The 20,989-nt window shown below is 37.8% G+C and overlaps 1 protein-coding gene across 1 annotated transcript; it reads left to right on the top strand.

The window, feature by feature from the left end:
- The first annotated feature begins 500 nt into the window (after positions 1-500).
- Positions 501-18,470, top strand: kitb (KIT proto-oncogene, receptor tyrosine kinase b). Its single transcript, XM_026943270.3, has 21 exons — positions 501-890; positions 3,952-4,221; positions 5,933-6,217; positions 7,228-7,367; positions 7,949-8,117; positions 8,271-8,457; positions 9,417-9,532; positions 9,636-9,750; positions 10,692-10,876; positions 11,779-11,885; positions 12,396-12,522; positions 12,650-12,754; positions 12,964-13,074; positions 13,798-13,936; positions 14,842-14,903; positions 14,986-15,086; positions 15,179-15,301; positions 15,561-15,672; positions 16,454-16,553; positions 16,854-16,959; positions 17,345-18,470. Exons 1-21 carry the CDS (start codon positions 818-820, stop codon positions 17,516-17,518), a joined length of 2,907 nt encoding a protein of 968 aa, XP_026799071.3. The 5' UTR covers positions 501-817; the 3' UTR covers positions 17,519-18,470.
- The last annotated feature ends 2,519 nt before the right edge of the window (positions 18,471-20,989 follow it).

The following is a 20,989-nucleotide window of genomic DNA, read 5'->3' as shown; positions in this document are numbered from 1 at the left end:
ACAAATTTCTGATTAAAATAGGCATATTCCAGGTGTTGGAATTGGAATTTGGGATCACATTGCGGCGTTTAGACGACTCGATACTAATTTCGAATATTGCTGATTAATATCAGAATATTGATTGATAGCCATTGTCTATGCATGTGGATTAGTGTTTTGCCCCACCTTACTTTCATTGCCACCCCAATAAAGTCAGTGGGTCTAACTTGGCCACCCCATTGTGTAATGTCTGGCCACGCCCCTACATGTGGTCACTGTTTCAAGTCAACTGAGGTCTACCATATAGTGGTCAGTCTGATACAGAATACCAAACACCATGAAGAAATGGACACCATTAATGTATCAGCATTCTCACACACTCCCCTACAGATGATATTGACGCAGCAGACCGTCACGTCATCAGTGATGACCTGAGATATTAACTTTTTTTTTTTTGAGCGCGCGCGCGCGTGCATGAGCAAGGACACAGGGTGATTCGTTAAACAAGTCACGGTCAGAATGTCTTTACGAGACGCCTAGACACAGACAGTGACTTCGGACACTTAAGCTAATGAATATCGGAGGACAGTTTTGTCCAGAACGACAGCTCAGCCCTCATTTCCGGGAAGTGCATGCACAGTGTCTAGTGTGTGGCACACCAACCAGCTGTCCAACACAAACACACTCCTCACAGACCCTGCGCGAGGTCAGGTTTTAAGGAATCGTCACTCCCACACACACACACACACGCGCACACACACACGCGCGCGCACGCGCGCACACAACAAGACGACGCGGAAAGCGCCAGGAGAGGCGCGAGCGGTCACACTCTTCGTGCATGCATGGGGCAAAAAAGATGGCACGCGCTTGGATCCTATTCGCAGTTACACTTTTATTTACATTACCAACAGGTAAGATGATCAAATTGTGTCTTTTATACTCTTATACTCTTAAACTATTTCTGCTAGAGCAATAAAAATGTTTAAAAATGTTTAGCCTATAAAACAGCCTGATCCCATATATATATATATATATATATATATATATTATATTATATATATAAAATTACTGTGCACAGACAACACAGTAAAATGTCAAACTGCCTCACTTCCATCTCTCTTCAAAACACATGTGATCATATATATATATATATATATATATAAAATCAGTAATCATGTGTGTCACATGATTTGAAGGGAGATAGAAGTGGGGCAGTTTGACATTTTAATATTTTAATCTGTATTCTCTTTGTAAGATTTTCTGATATGTATACTCTCAGAAAAAAAAATAGTGCTAAACTCAATCTTTTATATATATATATATATATATATATATATATATATATATATATATATATATATATATATATATATGTATAAAACTACTGTGCAGAGACTACACAGTAAAATGTCCAACTGCTTCACCTCCATCTCCCTTCAAAACACTCTCAGAATGTATACTCTCAGAAAAAAAAAAAAAAAAAAAGTGCTAAACTGTATCTTTCCTTGTCTCTGGCTTGGTAACCTCACACCTTTAGCAATATTTATGAAATATCTTTGTGGATCCTTTTTTTTTAAAAAAAACACAAAAAAACAAAACAAAAAACAAAATGATATATATATATATACACATATATATATATATATATATATATATATATATAATGATACCTAAATGCAGTGTAATTCGTTTTTAGAGTAAAGCTTTACAGGAAAGCCCAGTGACAGGAGAGGTACCTTGTGTAGTACCTTTTTTCCCCCCTGATGCTGATATTTAATAGGTTTATTCCAACAATAAACCTAACTGGAGTTTTTCCAAACTGTTCCAAACACCGTTATTACTCTTATGGGAACTGACGCTTAGCCCTCGATGAGTTTTGTTAGGTTTCTCCATAATTGATAAGCTTGTAATTAGAGAGGGAGTATTAAATGAAGTGAACGCAGCTACGAGCAACAGGATCAGTCAGTGTTCCTGTGTAACAAAGCAACAATCAGCACCAGTGGTTTATAGTATGTAAGCTGTAAAGCTTATCTTTGGTTAGCGGGGAGGGGGAAAAAAAACCACATTTGTGCTTAGCTGTCAGTAGGCCTGCTAGGCGAGGCGTCGAGACTTGCTTACCTACCTGTAATTTGGCCAGTTTTCCCACTTCACTTTGTTTTATTTGCATAACCGCAGTCTAAGATGTCTGAGGGAATTATTTAAGCAGCATGGCTAGCAGCAACAGGTGTTGGGCAGGGCAATCCCTCCACAAAAGCCCTTTTTCGGGGGGGAGAAATGACTAATCTCTGGCACTCGATGACAGTTTTTAATATTTTAATAGGGTGATTCAGATATATTAAGGATATAAAAATCCAAAAAATATGACACATGCTACATCAATGCTTTGATTGATCATCTATAATGTGAAGGAAAAATGCCAAAGGTTAACCGTTTTGCTAAAATCGCTGTTGACTGAATACATATTTTTGCATATTTAGTCATTTGCGACATTGTTTTCATTAGTTTAGTCTTTTACTTTCATCCTTAGACCAAAAAAAAAAAAAAAACAAGTCTATATGTACCTCATGTCCCAGTATACCTGAATTAGCATGTTAACATGGCTCATGTTTTTGTTCATTTTAGTGTGCATTTTCTGTTAGCTTTATGCTAGGTTGTATTTTTTTCTTAATTGTTTCTATTCTGTGAATGTGATTTTCAAGCCTACATAAATCTTTGCAGAGAGAAATGTTGCTACAGGCTTCTAACAGTTATGCAAATGAGAGGATTTTTTTGTCAAAAGTCATAAATTTTTTAAGCGTAATGTGATTGTGGTTATGCAATCACGTGAGCATGTTAAACTCCAAGTGCATTTTTTTTTTTTACTGGATGTCCTGAAGGTATTCATGTGTTACATCATTTGTAAGGTAGGTTAAGAAAGTAGCCTTAAAATTTGCAGAGATATAGCACTAAACATTTGTCATTTTGTATGTGTGTGTGTATATATATATATATATATATATATATATATATATATATATATATATATATATATATATATATATATATATGTATGTACAAATGACATAGATATGAGAGAGCCGTCAAAATGCAGGATTAAAACAATTCAGGATGTGCTGTTATAGGAAAATAATCCGCAACATGGTAGCGTGATACTTATTACCACCACAAAGCTGAGTATTGTTCCAATAAAAATGACACATTCCTGAAGTGCTTTTCTTCTTTTTATACCACAGCAATTTTCCAACAATGACAATTTTCATTTATTAAACAAGCGAGTTCGTGTTATCACTTACACGACAGCAGCTATAAACAGTTGTTTCCTCACTAGCCTCTCTTTTTTCTCTCTTAAAAAAGTGAACAAGACAAAAAAATACAGCTTGTCATGTTACGCTGAAACCGTCTTCTGTCCTGAAGACTTTCCAGTGCCAGACAATTTAAGGTTAAAGCTTTACGTTTGGCTGTTACGAAGCGCTGACACTGGAGACTCCTTCCAAAAAGGCTAAATAACTGTTTATGTGGAGCGTCTCCCATAACAAGACAACAAGATATCATATTATTGTTATATTATATTTACTTATAATATGAAGCTTGTAGCCAGAACTACTGTCTGAACCTTGATATTATAGACTGTATAAACTGTATTGTTTTGTAACAGCTAGTAAACGCAGTTTACTACTCTGTGCATATGATAAGAAAGAATTTGAAAAAACATAAAAACATAAAATAGTGTGACTTTTGTTCTTGTGTATGTGATCGAACTGATCAGGGACATGGAGGTGCTTCAGGTTGTACGATGAATGTGATAAGTGAAGCAACAATACACCACTTCTGTGCTTCCACAGTACTACAGTATTTTTTAACCATTTCTAACTAGTACTTGTGATCTTCTGACTGCCACACAACCGTGCTAAGCATTGAGCTTCTAACGTTAAACAGAAAGCAATAAATTGACTAATATATTCTCTTGCATAGGCTTGTTCAAGCCAGTCATCACCCCCGATGTTCCTCACCTGGTCATTCTAAAGGGCGGGCAGCTGGAGCTGCGTTGTGAAGACAACACGAGGTTTGATGCCGACAGATTGCGGTGGCACCGGGATAAAGGCAGGAGGATCGAAGGAGAACAAGCGGAAGATGGGGCCACTGTTATCAACCTCGCCTCCGTCCAGCCGCAACACATGGGCCGCTATACCTGCGAGAGCACTCAAACAGGAGAAAAGAGCTCCATTTACATTTATGTGAAAGGTGTGCATGTATCTGTAGCCTGTACGACTGCCCCGTTTCTTCCACCCGGGTCTGGGATTAAGAGCTTAATCAAACTTGTCAGGAATATTCAACTTGTTGACTAAAGGTTGAAACCACACCTTAGAATGGGCCTAGCTTTCTTTCTCTGTTGTGTTTGATTTCGACGTTACTGTTTAGTTTAGTTTGCAACAAGGGAATGGAAATAGCGTGATTGCGAAATGGTTCCTGCATAGACACACTTGTTTCTATATAGAAATAGCTTAGAAACAGTAGATATATCAACATTATAGATGTACCTAATAGGTCATTGTACCACAAAAGATCAGGTGTGTGTGATTATACACCTTTTGTACTGAATGGTTTCTATAGTATGTAATCTGTGGAAATTATGTATAGTGGGAAAAGATTTCTAGACCAGCCACTTTAATACAAAAATGGGCTAAAACAACAGAAGACAACGCTGGGTATCCTTTCCTGTCAGCACAGGTTCATTAAAACTGGACGTTTGAATATAGTAAAAAGACCCATTTTCAATATTTAACTCTCCGTGTATCCTCAGATTCCTGTTTTTGTCCAACAGGAGTGGAACCCGATGTGGTCTTCTGCTGTTGTAGCACATCTGCCTCAACATTTGACACATTGTGCACTCTGAGATGCTTTTCTGCTCACCACGGTTGTAAAGAGTGGTTATTAGAGCTACCGTAGCACTTCCTGTCAGCTTGAACCAGTCTGGCTGTTGACCTCTGACCTCTCTCATTTCACCATTGATGTACACCTGACCTTCACACTAAAAATTCCATGCTTATATATATATATATATATATATATATATATATATATATATAGGTGGCGATGCATTAGTAGGTCACATGACCTTAATACGCATACATAGGCTAAACCTGTGCTAAACTTAATAACTTAGCTAAACCCCCCAGAAGAGTTGTCCTTGACGTCATGTAAGTATATTTTATTGTTCCGAGTTTTAAACTCGGTGGTGCGACAGCAGAAAAGTGCGAGCGCTTCCAGGTGTGTTGTTATGCTGAAGAAAACGTACGAAACCTCTTTTCCCACTGGATATAACAGAACCTTTACTAACACGTCAGTTTGAACGGGATATACAGTATATTACTTGATGTTATTTCTAACGGTCATTTTACAGAAGGTAATCTTTCCAGATTTTCCGTAATCTTTCCGCAAACAAAGATTACTGACATGACGGATTTGACAAGACTAAAATCTCAGTAATACTCCAGGAATAATTACGTTACACCACCTCCTCATGTAAAACTAATCCGATCCGAATAGGGCTTCAGTCTTAATAAATTACCTAGATGTTTTGTATAATTACACATCATTTTGCACATTCATTTAGTAAATAGATGCAGCCAATTTACGAGAAACTTTAATTGGAAATGTATTAGTAGTACGCATACTGTACTATACATTTTACTATATACTACATTGGCTGGTCCATTACAGACTGCTTAGTCAGTGTCAGCACCAGAGAATGATGTCTACAGCACTTAGGCTTGTGTCCAAGCCTTGAAAGTTTGTCCAAGTTGAAATTGATTTGTTTGATGAGGAGCGTGCTTTAATTTCTTAAGACACTTACGTAGTAGCAGTGCATGCTGTTTTGTAGCCTTATAGATCCATAGATCAGAAAATATATACTATTTTAGAAATAACCCCTCTCATTTTCTCTCCCTGACAGATCTGGAGAGCGCGTTTGTACGCTCCATGGTGAACGGATTGCTAGCGAGAGAGGGCGAGGACTGCACTTTGCCGTGCTTAGTGACAGATCCAGCCGTAACCCATTTGTCTCTACTGACCTGTAGTGGCACCGCTGTGCCAACTGGCCTTTCCTTCACTGCTGACCCACAGAAAGGCATCATCATCCATAACATCACCAAGGCGTTTGAGGGATGCTACGTTTGCACTGGTCTCATGGGTGGAACGACGGTGAAGTCAAGCCAGTACGACGTGAACGTGAGACGAGGTCTGTCAATATGCTAATAGTGGGAGGAAGAGAGAAGTGTGGTTTTCATCAACCTGTTTTTATGCAAATTTGAAATTTGCACATTATTTGGGACTGCCAGAAAATTGAAATAATGCCCAAATCTATTGAAAAGGTGTTTGATGAGACAGACAAGTTGACATAGTCCTGTTGATAGATACTGGTGATGCAGTAAAGCGTGATGGAAACATTTTTTCAAATAAATGAAGAAGGTACACACCCATGGCACACACATTCGTTCCATGGCTATGCCCAAAACATGTTGACCAAAAAATTAATTAAACACATGGCGATGTGCTGTTATAGAAAAATAATCAGTTATAGCATTCCTGTTTTATTCCTCTTATATATATATACATATATATATATACATATATATATATATATATATATATAGAGAGAGAGAGAGAGTATAATATCTATTAAAGAATGACACATAGTACATTTTATCTGTTTAAAGTTATGATGAATATTGTGGAGCGTCCTTGAAACAAGTTCGTTACTGCTATCGTTTATGCTCTAATAGCTATAAAAAACATAAACGCAACTTATCTTTCAGAGAAACCACAAAGCCCTCTGCCTTGAAGATTTCCCCATGTTGGAAAGATTGAAAGTTACAGCTTCACCTTTAACCGTTACAAAGCACCGACACTGGAGACTCCTTCCAAAAATGTTAAATAAATGGAAATAGATTCACTATATAAGTTGTTACCATAGAAACAATAACAAAGCGGGAACTATTGTCAGAGCCGCTGTTATAGAAAAAAAAATCAACACCTTCTGACCAATCAGAATCAAGAATAAAACATTGTTGTGGTTTTAATTAAAATAGTGCTACAACCTGTGCTACAGGCTGGTTAGTGTGATAGTGCATTTGGATGAAAACCTACTTAGGAAATATCAGCATTGATGCCTTTAATGCTATGGAGACAATACGTTATTCAGTGAGGTGTTATATTGTACCATGTGTGTTTTTTTTTTTGGATGTGTAGTTCCAGATTCTGTTCCAGTAATAAGTCTATCCAGATCAGAAAACGTGATATTGATGAAGGACGAAGCGCTCGAGCTCATCTGCAGCACCTCTAACATCAACCATGACTTCCATTTGATGTGGAGCTACCCTTCAGGAGTGGTACATAAACACTTTAAAGGCAAATGTTTAGCGATTGCAGTGCTAATTTGCCAGTTGGCACTGTACTTTCATTATCCTTGTGAGAAGATAGTGGTTGTATCCCATGCTGATGTCACAGGGGGACATTGCTTTTGCGGTTACAAAGACTCGACTCGGCTAGTTAGCAGTGTAGGAGATGACGAGCACGATGGTGTTGATGGTGGTATTAGCATGAAATTTGAAGCTTTGGAAGCTGATCTGTATGAGAAGGTGAGAAAGAGGAGGTCAGAGAGTTGGCCAGACTAAAGGACTAAAGTGCCGCTGCATCGCTTTCTTTAGGTAGAGATGAAGCAAGGGGTAAATCCCACTGGCACCACTCTCAGCAGGTAGTCAGATAGCATTGTGGGTAATGTAGGAAACTGTTCAGTGCAAACACACTGATATGTCAATGATGAAAGAGCTCAGAAATTCTTTACAAAATAAATCTTGGATGCCAATGATGGTCATATGTTTACTATAAAGATTACTATCTCAGTCATTTCAGGATAGGATAGAACTCAGCTGGGTTTTCCTTTTAACCTCCTGATGCCTTGTGGTTTCAGAACGCACTGGAGTCACATGCCTCTCACATCCTGCCTGGTTCCTGGGGTTACAAGCGCTCATCTACACTCTGGATTAGCTCAGCAGTGACGAGCGACTCTGGAATTTATCGCTGCCAAGCCCAGAATGAGAAGGGTGTCTCCAGTGCGACCGTTCACCTTGACGTTTACGGTTAGAAACAATGGTCTAAGTGTGCGTGTGTCTCAATGCGGCATTGTATTCTAATATCACACACAAGCAGAATTAACCACAAGTTGGCTTGTATATCTTTGAGTCTTAGCTAAGCCTTTTATGGGGTGGTCAGATTATGTCGGTATGTTACAGAACGTGGCTTCATTAATGTAACTGAAGGAGAGAACAGGGTCGTGGACGTGCGAGAGGGAGAGAGTCTGACGCTGCGAGTGGAGATGACCTCATATCCCAAGCCAAGCTCTGCATACTGGACTTATAACAACCAGCAGCTTAAAAACACATCTGAGCATGTCATCACACTACATAACCAGCAATATAGGTAAACACACCTACATACGTTTTATTTAACACTCTTTCTATATATTATACTTTAAATTCCATGACTGTATCATGTTCACAATGGGATGTATTCAGAGTTAGTGAATTAAATGGTACCTGAAGTCCAAAGGTTACGCAGGCAAAGTTATTTATACTCAGAATACGGCTACTCACGTGCTGAAGTTGATTTTCAGGGCTCCCCATTTAGATTATGCAAATTCACACCACCAAGGTTGCCAGATTGCCAGGCAATCACCTTTAAACACAAGCACTAGCCTTTGAACCTGAAAAAAATCAGGGGATAGAAAATGCGGACCGAAGAATGAAATAGCATTTTTTTTCCTTTTAAAATGAAAAATAAAAAAGACTAATATGCTGATATATGAATGAGAAGATGGCAAGCATTAAATTAAACATCTAACAGGAGTCTAGAATATTGCAAATATATTGCTGCAGGAATAGTCATAATTGTAATGATGCCATTAAACATAGCTGCTTTAATTTAGCAGTATGGCTTTGACCGTCATTATTCAACCTACAAAATAGCACTTGATGCAGCACATCCTATTATTTGCATGCATTTTTTTTGTATTAATTGTATACACAACTTAATGAGGTGGATAAGGGTATAAGCTATTTTATCACACAAATTAATTCACTATTTTGATTGGTTCAGTGCAGGGTTTGAAGGATAAGCTGACCGAACACTCATCTGCTACGCTTACTGTATTGTTTATACATTTATCCATAAAAATTCCACATAAGCACATGATACAATTAAATAAATAACCTTGTGACAAAAATGCACTTAAGTTCAAGTTAAGAATCGTGAGTAACTGAGACACGCCTCTGTTTTACTCAAACTCCACCCCATGTGTGAAACTCTGACCTAACATCAGAATGTCCAAAGTGAAGTGTGTAATTCTGATCATTCTAATAATGTTATTAAAATATTTCTAGGTACATCAGTGAGCTGAAGTTGGTCCGTGTTCACGGCTCCGAAGGCGGGATCTACACGTTCTCAGCCAGTCATAATTATGCGTCTGTCAATAAGTCGTTCTTCGTCCATGTCAATTGTGAGTTAAAGGGGACAGGAATGGTGCATTTTGGCATCTGGGATAATATTATATCTAGAGTATACATACCTGTAATGTACCTCCCCCTCTCTTTTCTGATCAGGCAAGCCGATGATTGTTTCTCAGGAGGGGCCGATTGACGGACAGGTGAAGTGTGTTGCGTCAGGATACCCTGCTCCAAAGATATCCTGGTACTACTGTGAACCACAACACACACGGTATGATTCCAGTGGGATTATTAGACGTCATATAAAAGAGGTCAATTACACAATTTGATTTCTTTTTTTATTATTACTGAATGCATTTTTTTTAGTTAGAATTTCAGTTCATTTCTGATTCTATGATTGCGGTGCCATTTAATCCTTGTGACTCACAGGAAACATGCATTTAACCATTTAAAAAGATGTTAATTAAATTTTTTTTCAAGGTTTTATTGTGGACAGTGGCTGCATTTTTTTCTTAAAATGTGTTGAAAGTAGCATCCACACTAACGGCGCAATGACATTAAGACTTTCTAATGATTTGCTTAAATTTGTTTAAATTTTGTTTTTAGAATTTACTTTCAGTCTATGATTTACATAACAGGGTTGTAATTCTAAAGCGAAGTCATCAGTCAATATCACTATATTAGTAGAAAATAAAGAAAAAAGAATGGCAGTACATACTTCCATTATGTACTTCCCATTATCTTCAGGAAATCATATATAAATAATGCAAATTCCTGTTGAATGTGTGACTTGTGGAATATACCAAGTATTTCACAGGGGTGGTAATCATAGGCATATCCGTAAACATAAGTCAAATAAACAAGCAAAGGTCAAAACAAAGACAGGCTAGAACATGGAAACATCAGGCTCAGACATATATATATGAATATAATCAGCAAGACTTCACAGTAACAGAAACAGCAGAGTATAGGCAAACTAATCAAGGGGAAACACGAAACAGGTGAACACAAACAAGTAACAAGCCAATGACATGACAGGGGCAGAGAAAGAACCAAAACCAATTTGTGGCAATTTGTGATAATTATAATGGATGAGTCAATGGATGGAAAAGGATGTTGAATGAGATGTTAAACGGATTAACACATTCGTGCGAAAAATACGATTTTCAATCATTTTAATGATTATATTTAAAAAAAAATCTCTTCTTCCAGATGCTCTCAGCTAATGAACGCCACACAGGAAGATGAGGACACAGCCATAGTGACGATGTCAGTGTCAAAGTTTGGCCGCACTGAGGTGGAGAGCCGCCTCAACATCACCAAGGGAAGATACCACACCCTGGAGTGTGTGGCCACCACACAGGGAGAACAGGCGTATACACTCTTCTCCATCAGCGGTGAGCTATACAGTGCACACATACACCACACACACATACACACACGCTCCTACACATTACAGTAATGGGAGAAAGATGAAACTTATTAACATCCGGGCAAGCACTCAGGTCATGCTAATCCCTTCTTTACTTCTCAGACACACATATAGCACTCAACAGATTTGCAGGGATTATTTTGTGCAGAGTGTGCACTGCACGGATTCATAACCACACTAAGCTCTTCTGAGAGATGCCCACAAACATGTGTGACCCTGTACAGGGGTGGACATTCATAAATTCATTAGCTGGACCACCGGGCAACTGAAAGCTCTAATGTGCTGCACGGTTTGGTTGCCTGGATACCTAATTGAATAGGCTAAAAATTAGAAGCTAACATAATGTAATAATGTATGTTGAGCTACTTAGATAGTTAAAAGCGTACACCCTATCGTCAGGAGATCACAAGTTCGAATCCGGACAACGCTGCAGCCATCCATGGCTGGGACCCAAGGGAGAGTAAAATTGACCGTGGTGTCTGGGTGGGACGGATGGCATTCTCTGTCACCTGTCAATCACGCTGAAAACAGCCAATCGCCAGCATCTGTGAGCTCATGTATGAGGAAGAGGGCGGATAGCTCTTTCATTTATCCTCAGAAAAAGCGACTATCTTGTGTTCCATGTTCAGCAAGTGAACATTTACCAGAGTTTGGCTATGAGCTATGGTGTCTTCTCTTTCTCTTCTCTTCATCCCACTTTACATGTTTACCTATGAGGTTACAACGAGGCAACTGTGAATGAAAATCAAATAGCCCTAACACGTAATCTGTAAGTCCCTGGCTACTGATTCGTCCAGTCCTGCTATTACGGTGTGTAATTATGTAATTATGTGTGTAATTATGGTGTGTTTGTGTTTCTCCATGCAGAGCGCACAGTTCCTCATAAACTCTTCACCCCTCTGCTGACTGGAGTTGTAACAGCTTCTGTAGTGCTCATGTTGTTTCTAATCATACTCCTCTACAAGTACATGCAGGTAAACATAAGTAATAATAATAATAATAATAATAATAATAATAATAATAATAATAATAAAATTTTTTAAAAGAAAACATAAGGAAAAACCAGGATGAATTTTTCTTAGATCATTCAAAAGCTTCATTATATTAAAAAGCATAAATTCAATAACAAGCACAGACACATTTTTTTCGCAGATTTTAATTTATAATAATTTTATATCCATATCCAATTTTTTTGATTAATCAAACTCTCAATAAAGGGAATTGCATTACATGGCATTTCTCTAAACCTGTGCTGTGACGTGTAAAGATATGGTGATAAGATATGAAATCGAAGCTTCATAGAAGCAAACAACCTCTTAGGCATTGCATATAAAATACACTAATTAACGATAATATTTTAAGTGCACATAATGTTTAGCGCTGAAAATCCGATTTGATTTAGATGAAAGTTCCATTGTAAACCACACGAATTCAATTCCCTCACATTGATTCTCTTGCCTGCCTACTCTCTGATTTAACCACAGAAACCCAAGTATGAGATCCACTGGAAGGTGATTGACAGTATCCATGGTAACAACTATACCTATATTGACCCCACCCAGCTGCCTTATGATCCCAAGTGGGAATTTCCAAGAGAGAGGCTGCGTTTTGGTAACTGGGAATTTTTCTTTTTTAATCTATCTATCATTAAAGTTACAAACGAATGCTTTATGCTTCATGATGATTTCATAAAATCTTTTTAAAACTTGTCAAAATGTGTGTTTGTGTTTGCGTGCAGGTAAAATCCTTGGCGCTGGAGCTTTTGGTAAAGTGGTGGCAGCTACAGCGTATGGTCTTAGCTCACCTGACACAGTCACCACTGTGGCTGTAAAGATGCTCAAGCGTATGTATCTGTGTGTGTGTGTGTGTGTGTGTGTGTGTGTATACAGACATAGAGCCCATTTTTCAGTCCAAGAGCCCTTTCCACTGATTTGATTATCTCCTCCCAATGTCTCCTTACTGATTTCTCCTTGTTTTTTTTGTTTGTGTGTTTGTATTGTATGCGCATGCGCATATATGTGTGTGTGTGTGTGTGTGTGTGTGTTACCACAGCGAGCGCTCACTCCACTGAAAAGGAAGCTCTGATGTCAGAGCTGAAGGTTCTCAGTTACCTTGGCAACCACATGAATATTGTCAACCTGCTTGGCGCCTGTACTGTAGGAGGTAAGAGGTTAATGTGTTCAAAGTTCAGCCAGAGTTCAAAGTCAGGTTTTTGAATTTGGATTGCTCAGTGAAAGCTAAAGGGGAGAGTTTGACCTTATTTTACTGAGCAAAATCTGTTTCTAGAGTGTAAAGTAGGTATAAATACATATATAAGCTCAGCAAGATATTGTCTGGGACACTGATTCTCACACTCCGCTCTACAATACAGACTCTCTCTCTCCTTTCTCCTTACCGTATAGCAGCAAGACACATAGTGTATAAATATAATCCATGTTAATCGCACACAGGTGTACACATTCATTCAATTACCCATTCATTCGCCATGACTTCTCCTCCCATTCGTACCTGACACTTGACCACACCCCTTCTGCCTCAGTATGGTGTAAATGAGCTAGTAGGGCTGTTTATTTGTGATTAATAAATGCCATAAGGCAGATTATTTTGGATTTTTGTGGAACCAAAAGCAACAGCACCACTGGTGATTGCAAGAAAAATACACAGAAAAGCGAGACTTGGGCTGATTTCTTTCTAGCCCAGACTGTAGATTCATGCAGCCTATCAATTAAAATATTGTCAGGTGATTACACAGAGAAAAACACGCCCTAGATTTGATCTCCAGATTCCATCTTCACAATACGTCATCAGCAGTGATTAAAATTGTCCAGTTACCTGCAGTTTTGGGGATATTACTGAATATTTGTAAAACCTTTCTCTCTGGAACAGGCCCGACTCTGGTGATAACAGAGTACTGCTGTTATGGTGACCTGCTGAACTTTCTGAGGAGAAAGAGGGATGCGTTTTTCAGCTCTAAAACAGGAGATGGATATTATAAAAACCTTCTAAGCCAGACACAGTCTTCAAGGTAAAGACATACCTGTGTAAATTTATGCATATGTACATGTAACTGTCACGATTCTATATCTACAGTCCCCTCCGAAAGTATTGGAATGGCAAAGCCAGTTCTTTTGATTTACATCTAGATGTGTTAAGCAACTTAGGACATCGCACCTTTTGTTTGAACCCACCCATTTTTCAAGTGATTGATATATTGGAATATGTGACTGATGGGTGTTTCCTGTTGCCCAGGTGTGCCCTGTTAGATTGATTGTTTAAACAATTTATAGCTCTGAATGCCTGCTCTTGGTTTGAGCCCTGGGTTTGGCCTGTGAAAACTGCATTTGTTGTTAAAAAGGATAAACCAACATGAAGACCAGAGAGCTGTCTATGGGACAAAAGCAAGACATTCTGAAGCTGAGAAAAGAGGGGCTGAGAAGCATTAGGCATAGTGAATTTACTATGCCTTTGGAATGTCCAGAAAAAGAAAGAAATCACTGGTGTACTAACAGCCAGACATCGAACAGGTCGGCCAAGGAAAACAATGGTTATTTACTTTAATTTACTTTAAGACTATCTGTTCCAATACATTTGCTCACCTAACGCTTTGGTGGTCTGACACCAAAGGTGCCATGTTCTAAGTTGTTTAACACATCTAGATGTAAATATCAGGAAATGAAAGCTGAATTTCTGACTCTGCTTTGTCTCATCATTCATCTTTTGATCTCAAACCCAAATGTCTTCAGTGTATAGCAGAAACAAAAAGATTGGCTCTGCTGTTCCAATACTTTCAGAGGGGGTTGTATATCGGTGTATAAATGTCTTTTGATCCATAACTGTTTGTGAGTTCATATTGTACAGTCTGTCCACTGTTATCTGCATGTGTGTGTGTGTGTGTGTGTGTGTGTGTGTGTGTGTGTGTGTGTGTGTTAGGGAAGGCACAGAAAACGGCTACATGCCTATGAGGTCCTATCAGAAGAAATCTAAACAAACAGGTAAAGCCAAATACATCAGTATGAAATTCATTAAACTGAACAAATTAGATAACAACCATCTTTCTTTCTTTCTTTCTCTCAGAATGGAGTGATGATAAGGATAACTTGTCTATTGATACTGAGGATCTGCTCAGCTTCTCCTACCAAGTCGCCAAAGGCATGGACTTCCTCACATCCAAAAATGTAAGTTAGGTGTATGTGCAAAATTATATCTATATAATTTATATATGTATGTGTGTGTGTGTGTATAAACCACTTTCTTTGCATATGGACAGTGTATCCATAGAGATCTGGCGGCAAGAAACATTTTACTGACTAAGGGTCGGATCGCCAAGATCTGTGACTTTGGCCTGGCTCGAGACATCACCAAGGACTCCAACTATGTTTTGAGGGGAAATGTGAGTTTTTATTATTTACTCTCCTCATAACTTTGCATACACATCATTGACTTTGCTCTACATTAGACCTGTTTCATAGATTGATCTAAATTACGAAGAAATACGGTTTACTATAAATTGTGAGAGAGTGAGAAAACAGAAATGGCCACCATATTAATGTCATCATTTAAAAAACCTTTTAGAAAGAATCTCACTTAAACCCATATATCTTTGTTCATTGATGATGACGCCAATTACCAATGATATGTTTGGTTTACAGGCACGTCTTCCAGTCAAATGGATGTCTCCCGAGAGCCTGTTTTCATGTGTGTACACATTTGAAAGTGATGTTTGGTCCTACGGCATCTTACTGTGGGAGATTTTCTCTCTAGGTATGCTTGACAAGAAAAATTTATACTATATAACATGATGTCTCACAGATCTTTGGGATTGGGATTGGGATTGGGATTTACTCCAGTGAATGGATCAAGATTTTTGTGAAAAATGGTGATACACTGTGCAACATTTGGATGTAAGAATAACTGACAACTCAGAGCAAGATAAAAATGATGACTTTTCACAGGGAAAAGCTTGGACAATATATCTATTTTCAATTAATACTGAAGTCAAGGTTAGATTATAGCAGATGGGTAGGTGAGTTTAACTCTTTTTATAACACAGCGCTGTTGAATTCTTGATTCTGATTGGTCAGAATTAGTTGTTCATTAGTTTTCTATGAAAGGAAGGCAAGTCACAGGTTTATATACATTATCATGTCTATAGTGACAGCTAATTCATATGGACTTGTATGCTAGATGCTCCAAATAAATGGATTAAATATTTGTAATCATTCATAGAGTGATGTTTTCTGTGAGGAGATTTATCATTTTTGTAAGGAGTCTCCAGTGTCAGTGCTTTGTAACCAGTGAGGGTGAGGGAACAATTGTTTATAGCTGCTATAACACAAGTCATCACTTGAACTAACCTGATTTATGGACATTCCACAACATTAAATGTAGCTCTAAACAGAAATTTGCTTACTTCCATTGGCTTATAAGCGAATCTTTCCAAGGTGTTGATGTATCAACTGTAGCTAATGCGGTATCTAGGTTTCCTATATTTATGCTGGATATAGAGACCATCAAAACAAAGAAGATTCCTTATCACCCACAGGTAACAGCCCATATCCTGGAGTTCCAGTTGGTTCCATGTTCTACAAGATGATACAGGATGGGTACAGGATGAGTGAGCCGGAATTTGCTCCAAGTGAAATGTGAGGAACTTGAAGCACCTATGAGTTTAACAATTATGAATGGATGCTGCTTGCATATGTTAATTCTCTATATCTTCTGGATCTGACTGAATGAAAGAGCTGGCTAAGGGCATTCACAGCTTTTCTGTTCACCGTGCTAACTATTTGGGCGAGACGCAGCTTAATTACAGACTTGTCCCACTTAAAAAAATCAATGAATGTGTGTGTTCCCGTGTCTCAGTCATAGTGGCTTCAGTAATAATAATAATAATAATAATAATGATATCACAACCAGCCATCTTTGATTGTGTGTATTTCTAGCTACGAGGTGATGAGATGGTGCTGGAGCGCTGATCCTCTGAAGAGACCAACCTTCAGGAAATTGGTAGAGAGGACCGAAATGTTGCTCTCTGAAGCCACCAAACATGTAAGTGTTACACGTTTCATGAAAGATTAAAAGATTGTTAGTTTGAACTCCAGGACTTTCAGGGAGCCACTTTTGGAAAATTGGAACAAATATCTTGGATATCTTGGACTGTCGAACAGTTGAACTGAGATTTTATTCAATCACGCAAAATAGGTATGATGTGGTAAATCAAAACAATTGGCTAGAATGATTCCTCGGACCAATCCTATGGTGTATATGGTCCAATGGTTCTTCAGTTTCCCCTCACAATTAGTTCCCATTTCCTGTTTGAGGCACAGAAATGGTAGAAAAACCTGAAAACCGTGGTGTCAGTTCATCATCACATTAAATGTACTGTATACAGAGACATTGGCAATATAGAACATTGTTCTACCCCCCTCAACAGGTGTACTTGAATCTCAGTGCTAACGGAGAGAGCAGTATCAGCGAGTCATTCGATTGTCCAGACCTCCAGAGAGCACCGTCTCAGAGGCTGAGCTCAGTGGGCAGCACCACAGCTTCGACCCAGCCTCTGCTGCTGGCCACCAATGATGTTTTTCTGGAACATGAGACTTGCTAAGGACCGATCACTCGCCCACCACTTCGATTCCACTCACACTTTCTTTAGCTTTTTTGGGTCATTTTTGTTTCTGCCAGAGCAATCACTTCACTATAACACCTCAAGGCATTTTGTCAATACATGCAAATTTTCATTTTTCATTAGAATTAGTGCAAGTCCATATGAAGTTTATCAGTCTTGTTTTATGTCTCTTTCTTTAAAGAGTAATTACATCCCAAAATGGATTTTTTTAAAGGTTAAAAACTGAAATTCATCCATCCAAACTGAAAATGGAGAGACACTACTCCCTTACCTTTACCTAAACTGTTCATAAAGTCTATCGGGAATAATGCCTATCCATTTTCATACTATGGAAACTTGCTTACAAATGAATAACGTTATAACCGCCTACCTATGAACGCTTTGGCTAAATTGGTGGACTTCCCTGCACCAAGTGACAAGTTTGTACAACAACAACAACCATAACCACACTTGTGGGGTGAATTTGTGGCATTATTAACACTAATGAATAGAATATTTTGATAGTTAAGATCAGCACTATAGTTGCCAATGAGCAAAAAGATGTAGCTATCTACGCTAGTACTCTATCGACATTTAATCTTCGGACATTTATCACTGTAACTTTTATACACAACGTACAGTAATTAAATAGAAACAGATGCAACCCGACGTGAAATTACTGTTATCACTAGTAAGTTGATTATTTTCATATAACAGCATGTACAGAAGTATACTTATACCATGGCAATTTGCCAACAATTACAGTTTTTAATATATTAATTAGCAGCATGTCATATTTTTAACCATTTATAGTTACATTTATGTTTGTGGAACGTCCATAAGACATGGTAGCTCCTGTTATCGCTTACCTTATAAGAGCTATAAGCTGTCGTTTCCTCATCAGCCTCTCTTTTTCTCTCTCTTGAAGTAAAAAAAAAAAAAACAAAAACAACACAGCTTGTCATGTTACAGAGAAACTGGAAAGTGTTAATTGAATCCTGACCTACGGAAAACTGACTGTTACAAACAGTGCACTGACACTGGAGACTCCTTCCATAAATGTTAAGTAAACGTCTCCTTACCGATTTGACCAATCAGATTTGAGAATTCAACAGCGCTGTGGAACAATACTATTTAAATTGAATAATGACTCTTACTCAATTTCCAAGAGAAAAAAACATACATTTTACTTCTAAAAATGTTTATTTTGACTCTCAAAACACTCGTTACAAATCTCAAACACATTATTTAAGTCGATTCATATGGTATGAGTTGTCTCTTTTGCCTCCAACTAAAAAATTAAACATCTTAAAATTCACCATCTAAGCTAAAGAAGTATGTTAACTTTAAGTTTAGTAAATTAGCTAGTTTTGTGATTTAGCTAGGTAACATAGCTAGTTAAATTTTGTGCATTAATTTGATATATTAGCTAGCTAGCTAGTTAAGATTTGTACATTAATTTGATATATTAGCTAGCTGGTTAAGTTTTGTACATTAATTTGATATATTAGCTATCTAGTTAAGTTTTTAGTTAAGTAAATCAGCGTGTTATCTTAGTTTTGTTTTCCTTGCTAATGTGCCTTAGCATTCATTCATTCATTCATTAGCTAGCCAAATTGTAGGTTTTGCTAGGTTGCTGATTGCTTAGCGAGCTAGCTCTTTTCATCAGTTAAAAATGTTTACGTTTTACTCTTGGGTAAGCATACTCGAGTATGTTTAAATGTAGATACTTTTTGACTTTCACTCAAGTAGATTTTCAGCTTTCTACTCCTACTTTTACTGAAGTACAGTTTCTCGGTACTTTTCCACCCCGGCACGTGTGTGAATCCACACTGGTGGAGAATCTGGCGAAGTCTTCCAAACGATCTCTCTGTTTCGAAACTACTCTGTCGCAAATCCTTATTAACGTAAAGCTTTATTCGCATGATTGCTATTGTTAACTAGCCCTACCGCTTACTTGTACGCCGAATTTTTCAAATCAGCAGAGAAGACAGGGACTAACAACAATCAAGGGTGTAATTACTCTTTAAGAAGTACTCATTTAACGACCATACACATATAAATTTAGCCATGCGTGGCTATCATGGCTATCCAGTGTAACTGTTGATATATATTTACCCACATGCAGCTGGATTCCATTTCACCATATTGATCTAATGCAGTATTCCAAGTGCATGAAAAGCTGAGCTGACAGTATCTTAAGAGTCAGCCCATTAACCAATATTCAGCGTACACAGTCACCAGAGCATTAGATGAGTATCATTACAACATAGCCATACCGAGGATTATAGTGATTAATGACCAACAATCACGATGACATCATCTTGTAAGTAGCCAGTTTGTCAAAGCTTAGCAGTGTGTTTAAATCTTTTGTGGATTAATGCACTATTATTGATGGTAAATGTGCAGAAATGTCTCCGAGGTGTCCTAGCTCCTAGTTTTCACGTGTTATTAGCTACTATTTGGTGAAAGTATGCTTTATTACATTGCATCTGTGACTAAAGGCATCCATCATATTCCTAAAGTGTGTTACATGTTTGTAAAGTTGGGAAAAAAAGCCCTTTTCTCTTAGTGCCTGTGCTATTATAACATTAAGTATGTAATATCAAATTGATAAGCAGTACTTAAACGCTTCGCTTATCTAAGATGATTAGGACTTTCGCATCGCATGCTAGCATTCAGGATTTATTTTAATAAATGATGTATGAATGTAAATGAAAAACTTTGAAACTGAGCCTTTGAACAAAAGCTAAGGCGACCGGGAAAATGTTGAAACATTACATGTTTATAATTTGTATGTAGTCGAAGATATTTTTCCTGCTGATAGCTTGTAATGTTTGGAACGATAGCCTCAGACGATTCTGTAAATATGTTTTTGAACGCTTTGAGGGAGAACTTTTCATGTTTTGATAGTGAGACTGAAAATAAAACGAGAATGAGTGCACTCTTTTGGGTCTATTTTTTATATTGCGTTTTTGTGCCTATAACACACTTTGACTTAGCTACTTTAACAAAATATAAATATATTTCTATATAAGTAATGTTGTAAACTTGGCTAGAATTTCTGCAACGATCAATTTAGGTAGCGAGTTTAACAAATGCAGCTGCGAGAACAGCTGTATGCTATGAATAAAGGAATAAATAAAGATAGACATAGTTTTCAGTATAAATTTGATTTATTACGTTTAAATTAAACGCAAATTAAATCGGACAATATGTGTCTGCATTTTGCTCTAACATGAGGTGAGTGTGCTATTACAGGAAAACAATCAACGACAGAATGGTGTGATGAAGCCTGACGTGAAGGGAAAGAGTTAATGTTACCACCAAATTGTTGATTATTTTCCAATAACAGCACGTTCCGAAGTGTTGTTAACTATTACAGTTTTTAGTTATGGAAGCATGACAGGTCAAAACATCCAGGAAACAAGTTCGATTCAGCATCTCACTTTTTTTTTCTTCTCACTTTTG

Source organism: Pangasianodon hypophthalmus, chromosome 28, assembly GCF_027358585.1.
Source record: "Pangasianodon hypophthalmus isolate fPanHyp1 chromosome 28, fPanHyp1.pri, whole genome shotgun sequence".
NCBI lineage: Eukaryota > Metazoa > Chordata > Actinopteri > Siluriformes > Pangasiidae > Pangasianodon > Pangasianodon hypophthalmus.
This window is presented reverse-complemented; position numbering and strand designations above follow the sequence as displayed.

Bases quoted from the DNA above. Each gene is read 5' to 3' on its own strand.
- kitb (XM_026943270.3), top strand. From the start codon at position 818: ATGCATGGGGCAAAAAAGATGGCACGCGCTTGGATCCTATTCGCAGTT. The intron at 6,218-7,227 runs GTCTGTCAATAT...TTGGATGTGTAG, and splicing joins CGACGTGAACGTGAGACGAG to TTCCAGATTCTGTTCCAGTA. The intron at 15,302-15,560 runs GTGAGTTTTTAT...TTTGGTTTACAG, and splicing joins ACTATGTTTTGAGGGGAAAT to GCACGTCTTCCAGTCAAATG.